The sequence below is a fragment of the Pungitius pungitius genome, chromosome 8 (assembly GCF_949316345.1).
Source record: "Pungitius pungitius chromosome 8, fPunPun2.1, whole genome shotgun sequence".
NCBI classification, from domain to species: domain Eukaryota; kingdom Metazoa; phylum Chordata; class Actinopteri; order Perciformes; family Gasterosteidae; genus Pungitius; species Pungitius pungitius.
This window is the reverse complement of record NC_084907.1, coordinates 18,746,824-18,755,334: the sequence shown is the minus strand read 5'-3', so window position 1 is coordinate 18,755,334 and position 8,511 is coordinate 18,746,824. Positions and strand designations below refer to the sequence as shown.

The 8,511-nt window shown below is 47.4% G+C and overlaps 1 protein-coding gene across 1 annotated transcript in view; it reads left to right on the top strand.

Annotated features, from left to right (window-relative positions):
* Positions 1-1,013: 1,013 nt before the first annotated feature.
* magi1b (membrane associated guanylate kinase, WW and PDZ domain containing 1b) overlaps positions 1,014-8,511 on the top strand; it is a 91,662-nt gene continuing 84,164 nt past the window's right edge. Inside the window, exon 1 of the mRNA XM_062564148.1 lies at positions 1,014-1,766. Within this exon, the coding sequence (XP_062420132.1) occupies positions 1,469-1,766 (298 nt within the window). The 5' untranslated portion in view covers positions 1,014-1,468. The remainder of the gene's footprint in view (positions 1,767-8,511) is intronic.

The window sequence follows — 8,511 nt, the reverse complement described above, 5'->3', positions numbered from 1 at the left end:
AGGGAGTTGACAAGAGCCTGAATAAGTACCTGCGTCGCAAAGTGAGAAGGGGTCGTATTCTCTTGATGGTGTAGAGCGTGCACCTACAGGATGGTGTTGCTGTCGTTGTGATGTTGGGAGTCAGAGAGAGTTGGCTGTCAAGTGTCACACCAAGGTTCCTAGCAGTCAAAGTGGGTGTTAACACGGACGCACACACTCTCTTAGGAGTGTCTTAACAGAGAGGAGAGGTTGAAACCATTGCAAACTTCCAGTCTAGCCTGAAATGCAGGAATCCTGTCAGGCAAGATCACAGGTACTAATCTTGGTGGGCTTTAGTCAATACCATCACTTTGAGTCGAAATAACTCCTTTTCAAAATGAGAATTGCTTGACTAAAATATTACAATACATTATGTTTTTCAGGAGTGGCTTGTAATCAGATATATATTTCAATAGTTTAAATGAAGTGAACACAACATTACATCAGCCTCTGATTTTGGAAAACAAAAAGCTCTTATATTTAAAAGGTACAACCAACATAGCCCCCTCAGCTCTGAGCACTACGCATGCGCCTGGTATTGCTGCATTTGCGTGTTCTTTGTAGACTCCGATTTCCCGCAATCAAACTTTCAAACGTTAGTGTCCCAACTCGATACTATGCTGATACTGTACACAAAAAGCACGATATACGTAGTTATCTAAATGTTGCAAAAATGTAGTGGTTTCCCAATAAAGAGAAGAGACAACATAATGCCATGGCTACTGGGCAGAGAGAAAGTATTAGGCAATTAGGCATATTTCAATTAAACTTTTTTTTAAACTTCAAATTATATTGTGATCGATCACCATATGGTATTCTCACACCGGGCTCATTAGACTTGATAGTAGTCTATTGATAAAACATAATGCAAATGATCCCCACAGCATTTCCATATTTACACAAAAAATGAACCAGTCGTGTGACCCGAAGTGGAACCTTCCGACAGCACCTGAATGCAGCACGAACACCAACACATTCCCACTGCCACAGAGGAGCAGACTGGGAATGAGCGCCCTACCTGGTCAAACGAGTCGCGAACGCTGTCAACTGGAGAAGAGAAGGAAACACCCTTTAAAGTGAGTTTTTGAACAACCAATTGGATTTTAATAGAGTGCGCACGAGACGCGGGTGGAGCCGACGCGTATGTTGAAGGACATCGATAAAAAAAATATGGATTAAACCGCAGGGATGTTCAGGAAACGATGAAAACAATATCGGCACAGTAAGGAGTGACACCGGGGTCGGAGGGAATGGCTTGATTCATCACACCGGGAGAGAGCGGGGGGGCGATACTGTCAGAGGCTCTCATGTTTCTGTGGAAGAGAAAGAAAGTTTGCTGCTCTTCACCCGGATACGGCCCCACTTTCTGAGAGGCAACGCTGCTCTGACTTATTTTTTATTTATTTTTTGGAGGAGGAGGGGGGTGGTGTTTGGCTCTTAACTGTCCAAAATGTCCAACCCCGTGCTAAAGAAGAACCACTGGACCTCCAGAGTGAACGAGTGCTCCGTCTCTAAAGACGCCCGCGGGGAGCTGAGCGTGCCGCTGCGCGGCGGCGCGGAGAACGGAGAGTTCGCCCACATCGGAGCGGTTGACGAGGCGCTCATGGTTTACACAATTGGGAAAATACACGAAGGGGAGCTGCTGCTGGAAGTCGAGAATCTATCCATTTCGGGATTACCTTTGTACGACGTGCAGACCGTGATAAAGAACTGCAAAGGTCCCGTCAGGTTAAAAACCGTCAGGCAAGGTAAGGACTCGGGAGAGATGTCACGCGCATAAAACTCCCTTCAAACTTGTGCTCTTTTAATGTTGCTCGGTTTTCGGAAAGGTTAAAGGGGTTAAATGTTTTTGTTGGCCGCGACTGTTACTGTATTAGTGAAAGAAGCGCCCACTTAAAATGAGTCAATTAAGCTTAAAAGTTGGATATTCAAGACGAACTATTGGCTCAGCCCACTCTTAAATGGGGGGGGGGGGAGAAGAGAGTCTTGACGTTTAACACCTGGCGGCGAGCACCTTTTTAATTGACAGTTTTTTGAATGAAGTTTGGCTTTTTCTTTTCTTTTCAACCCCATATGGAAACAATACGGGCTCATAAACGCTGTTTATTCATCTTCCCTTTTTGTTAATTATCTTATTTACAAACCCCTCGGAAACGACTCCAATGTCATAACGCAGAGGTAACCCCCCCCCCCCCCCCCAAAAAAAAAAAAAAACAAGCAGCCAATCAGCAGGCTGAGTTGGCCTGTGTCTGTCGATGAAACAGGATGGACTGGCAACACTTCTCAATAGCCACATCCAAAAAGTACGAGTGATTACTGAGTGTGATTATGAGGCCCGTGTAGCCGGTCCGTCTTGCTCATGGGCAGCTTGCCTCGGTGTGACAGTGAGCCTCTCTGATGGCTGAAAGGATGCTCGGGGGGGGGGGGGGGGGGGGGGGCACACTGGCTTCCTGCGGAGACGGACAAAAGAGCAGCGACTCCTCAAGGACGATGTCACATGTTTAGAACCTGTGAACTCAGCTGGCGGCAGTGATGTCAGGGTCACTAGGTATTTATTTATTTTAAGGGCTCAATGTGGACGTTACGTCCTATTCACTTGAGGCCACTATTGCTCAACTTTGTCCCAAAACGTGGGCCCCCGCTCACAGGTCAACGACTAATTACGTCCCGACTGAGGTAAAAAGATGAGCGCAGGCGTAGGTCGATCTGCCCGTTGCAGACGTGTCGACCCGTTACGACCCCCCCCAAAAAAGCACAGGTGCTGCTAAGAACCTTTTAACGGTAGCTCTGTTTCATTCCAGTGTCCCGAGGAGGCGCCGCAGTGAGCCAGCAGAGGTCAATTTGCATTGTTTAAAACCTAATGCTTAAGACCGCCTTAAACGACTTTTCTATTGTTTGTGCCGTGTGCCGTCAGCGGCCTGACCGGTTTAACAAAAGTAACCGGACCGGTAGGGAGATGTTCACCGCTCGTGCCGTGAACTCCCACAGTCTTGAGGCGATGACGTCGAGCCGTGCAGGAGGAGCGATGATCTGAACCGTGGATGGGGGGGGGGGGGGGGGGGCACTTTGAACGTCCCGGAATGCCGGTGTTTCTGTTTGCTCAGGCACAGCGAAAAGACGCATTCAGTTTCCCCGGTGGTTCACTGTTGTTGTCGCTCTCGCTCTCCCGTTGAACCTTCTAATAGACCTAGTCGAGGAAACGACAATAAACAGAACGTATAGTGGGTGAGCAGCTTTTGCCAGGTGTTGACATCTGGAGTTGTTTCCTTTTCCTTTTTCAGGTTACTTAACGCATGTCAAATCTTGAGTGAGTTCAGAAATTCCCGTCTTGTAAGATCAGTGTTGACTGTAGACAATAGGAGGAAACTCTTTTTCACTTTGCACCAATCAGAAGTCAGCGCTCTTCCCCCTCCACCCCCCCCCCCCCCCTCCTCCTTTTCCAGGACCCATCTGGGGATGTCGTGGTTCACCGCCCTTACAACGTCACATGATCAGAACCCATTTCAAGTATTTTAATAATTCACGCTGTCTGGGAATTTCCCCTCCCTGATCAGTTTTAATTGAGATAATATGCTCGGCAACAAGGGCCATCTGTAAAATCGAAGTGACCTAATTTTTCTCACTTTTAATCAAGTGCGATGTGTGGAGACGTGGCGCTCCAGTATGTCGGCTCACTTCGCCAGGTTGCTGCTGCTGACTGCCAACCATATAAAGACTCGTTAAAAAGCGTTAGGTCGGGACCTTCAGCACACACACACACACACACACACACTTCCAGGCTGAGTAGATAAAATGCTCCAACCAGTTCTGCTGCTGAGATTGCATTGTTTCCTTTGGGTGTCGATCTAGAAAAAGTGTCAGACTCACACACTCATTCACTGCAGGACACACACTGTGTGCGCTGCTGCAGAGTCCACGCCGTGAGAAACCCACTTCAGTGTGTGTTGATCGGGCAGAAGCTGCGGGAAAATACATACAAAGACAGACATGTGCTCTCACACCGTATTGGTACAATGGAAGCTACTAACGCTGCCCTCATGGAGTCTGATAACGCTGTGAGGCCAAAGAAACTTTGCTCTGTTTGCAAACAGAAAGTCACGCAGTGATTAAAAAAAAATCGGATGAACACCTACGTTAATGGATAATCCCCTCTAGACGATGACCTCCTGTACGCCGCATATGCAAAACCATTACAGTGTGGTACTATGGCCAACGCAACAACACACAACACTGAGCTTTCAGATTGAAGGCAGTTTGGTGACGCGCTGTCTCTGGCCTTAGTGCACATGTTGGGGTCGCTCCGGTAAACAGGAGCTTCAGAAGAGTGTATTTCTACCTGACCTGCTCGTCATCACGGAGCTGGTGTGATCAACGAGGGCCTCACTTGCTATAAATTCCAGGAAGAAAATGTTCTACCTTCTCATAATTGCGGCGCAAGCTGCTAAACGGGAGCTGCCCAAATTTACAACACTGCGTCACTGCATTAACTCCGAGTTGTGTGTGTGTGTGTGTGTGTTTCTGGCAGGCTTTGCCTATGAAAGTGTTTGCATTTCCTTTGTCTCAACAGGATGTCACACAGCACTCCTCACCCAAACCTTCTTCCACCTCTCTGTCCTCTGGTGGAGGGACTTCCCTTCCTCCCTCCACAGCAGGCCTCAGGAAAGGTCTTTGGCTTCAATTTCTGTGTGTGTGTGTGTGTGTGTGTGTTTGTATCCCCACAAGCGCATGTGAGAACAAGAGAGATGGAAGTCACATGTAGAGTATAAGCATCCTGCCTACTTTGCCCTGAATTTTTTGTGAAGTGTGTGTGTGTTTGTGCCCAGGTTCTGCATTTAAATACAGTAGAGGGACGATCTGTTAACGACTTAATAGACCCTGGAACGACTCCTTAATGTAACACGTTTGTCTCTAAAGGACTACAAGAGCAAATGTGTGTGTGCAGTCTACTTCTTTTGTTTGCTGAATAATTGTCTTTCCTTTTTTCGTAATTGGCTCCAGTGGAGGTTTGACGTATTTACTGTGAATGAGAATTGGTCACACTTGGCGCTTGCAGTTACACACTCTGTCAGAAAAAGAGCGAGGCCGACACATTTACAATAGTGTGTTTAGTCGGGCGGGGAGGGGGCATTTCATCTCCTTTTGTAGACCGCTCTTATCCAGTGTCGTCACATTGTGAACACGCACAGCAGGAGAGAGTGTGTTTCTCTCGGGAACGATTCAGACACGGTTGACAAAAAGTTCCCGAGAGAAAAGATGGTCTTGAGCACCAGGACGGACCAAAGAGAAACGGTTTGTTCGAGCTTTCGACAGCACTCCGCTCCGGGACGTCATGAGTAAGCGGCCTTTACCTCGGTCTACGCTGGAAATCAAAGCCACAGAAGGCACGAAAACGCTGAGCCTCCTCACGAGTGTCGGAGCACACAGGGGAACGAAAGCTGTGAGCTTAATATCGCTCAGCGTTGGTCCTACAAGTCTGCTCCAAAGGCCTTTCCTTATTTCCACACTGTCAATCCTGCCGCTCGGTTAGCATAATCCCCCCCCCCCCCCCCCCCCCCCCCTCTCTCTGGGTTCAACCATGCTCTCCACCAAACTCAGGCGGAAGTCGTCATCAAAGTTTGTCTTTTATGAAGCATTGAAGATTCTAATGACGCGTGTCAGGTGCTTGAAAATGGACCTCACAGTAAATTAATCTTATTGCTTAAAAGATCATTTTGTTCAGGATTCAGCCTTGTGGTGCTCATCAAAAAAAAGTTCCCTCCTCCTTTTCCTTTCGGCAATCCAGTTTTGCTTTGTTTAGATCACATGTGAAAAATCCAATCTACCATGACCCTGAATTACGAGCCGGTAGTCCTTTTTTGGTCCTTTTTAGTGCTTTCATGTGTTCTGTTATGTTGAAGCCTCGTTAAGCTAGCTGTTCAAACAGCACCGATTCAGCATCTTGGTGTGTCTTTGCGTGAATGTATTTGTCAAGTGGGCGTTTTGAAGCCGTAACGTCGCCGTTTACACTTTACTGCAGCGAGACCATTTTCAGGTTATGAATCCTGTTTTAACCATTCAGAACCAGAGGCACCTTTTCTGAATCAGAGGTCCGAGTGACGCGTCGTTGCAGTCTACTCCTCAGTCTCTCCGCCAGCCTTTGCTTTGCGTTTAGTCTTTACAGCGTTTGACCACAGGCGGGAACAGGATCCATTGAGACGTGTTGATGCCCGCAGCAGTCAGCCAATGGAGAGGCGCGATGGGATTGGTTGCAGGCATCATTAATGTGGCTGAGACCGGTTAGCAAGTGGATGTGGCCGAGAGACCCATAGCCCACAGCCGCTGGGAAAGTTGAAAGTTTTGTGCGTTTGTATTTTTTTTGATTTGGCAGGGATTTTATTCCTGCACAACAAAAACCTGGTAAAGTGCTTGTTTATTTTTTTGCAATAGCGAAGAGACACTCGAAAGGCGGCACAGAGTTCATTTGTCCGTCTTGTTATCTTTGTAGCCGTGGTCACGACCAGAAAATCTATCATTTATCTCTCGGCCTCCTTGAGATGTGAAGGCCTTTCTTCCCCAGCCTGCTGCTTCCCTTTCTTTACTTTTAATTACGTTCTAGTTGAGGCCTTGGGGTCTATTTACACAAATCCCATTAATGTCAAGTCTTTGGGCAGCTTACCCACGCGCAGACCAAACAAGGCAGTATCTACAGGTTTAGAGAACAGTCTAGCCCCGATTTAAGAGGATTTAGACACCAGGTCCGCCTGTTTGTCCACAGCAGTGAGCACGCACATGTGCACACAACACAATGCCTCGTCGAGCCACGCCGCCGCTTTCCTTCGCCTCATCTCTCCTCGCTCCATTCATCTTGTCCGCTCCCCCCTCTTATCTCTCCCCTCTGGAGTCTTGGTCTATTCTCTCCTCACCCATTGTTGCGTGAGTGTGGTAGTTGTGACGCCTGTAATTAAGCCCCCCCGCCTCCGACCACCACCCTGTCCTTTTCCTGCTTAAGTCCTAATGAAAAGAATCATTCCAGCAGGTCACTTCACAGCAGTTATGGATGACGGCTGTGTGTGGGTGGCAGTCGCTGTGAAGGCTGGGGGGTGCAGCATTATGGGGAAACAATCAGCAGAGAGGGACTTCAAGGAACTGAAAGTATTGGTACCATGTGAGATGCCAGAAGGTTTGTGTTATCTCCTGAATAACCAACAGCGGTGGTGTTTTGCCCACTGGCGTCTAAAGTAATAGAAGCATATTTTGGTACGCAAGTGAATTATTGTATTTTACAGAGCAGCAATTAAGCAACAGACTCGAGTTAATGACGAGGTCACTGGTGTCCACCTTTTTGGAGCCTCGATGTTGAGCCTCGTGTCTCGTCTGGTTATTTCTCACGGCGCATCCGAACATAAACTTAAGCACGGGACGAGAAGCTAGTGTAAACACCGGTTATACTGTTTTTAAAATGTTTATTTTCAATGGTTAAAGTTAATTTCATTCAGTCCGGCGGCAGCAGAACCATTGCCCCAAGTTTCTTTTTGTCAAAGCTGGAAATGAAATGCTGGACGATAGATCTCAGGCGTTTAGGCGACTGTTACAGCAGTTTACTTTATATGTAAATTTTCCACATGATTATGATAATCCTCCTCCCTTAAGAAGAGGATATTGTACATCTTCACCTCCACTCTCTGCTTTTGACATTGATTGGATTCCACTTTCCATTTGAACTCACTACAAAAGCACTTCCTGTGAAGTAAAGTCAGATGAAAGCTGAACTCTGAGTACTGTAGGTCACAAACCAGCATGACGTTTTACAATCTGCATTCTCAGTGCTATCTTGTCAGGACTGTATTGTACTCAATGACCGCTTTCTAATCAGTTTGAAGTTTTGCCGCGGTATCCCTCTGAAACGTAATTGTCTACTTTCTCCCCGTCTCTAATCGTATGTACACTTGTTGACGCACCATGAAATTATGGACTTAAACGGCTTCCCTGCAGTGAACGAATGTGACGAGCTGGAAAGACTCTGCTTTATTCACAGGTTTTAATATTTTAAGCTGCAACACCCATTTCTCACATCAACGCTGTAAACAAATTCCCAAGCCAGCCACTCGTTTCAATTAACGTAACGCAGCCGCCTTCCAAAATACTGACACCGGAGCGGGGTTGTGTGGGCTTTTGGCCAAAACAGGTCAGTGTCAAATTCTTGCATGCCGGTGGTGGCGGCGCACTGGTGTAGGCCCGTGGACGACCTGTCACCTCAAGCCGTGGCTACCGTGACAGGCCTCATATTTCAACTCCGGAAGGATGTAGCGGTGTTTCTAACGAGCGCTCGGCAGCACACACACACACACACACACACAGGCTCTCATGTGGCCATCATGTGATTCACTCTTCTTCTTCTTCTTCTTCTTCTTCTTTCTCCTCTTTTTGAGCTGTGTGTTGGGTGGGCTGGGTCTGAATTCCATTTGTCACGTCATGCCGTACTATCTACTACCGCTTTAGATTGTCTCCCTCTCA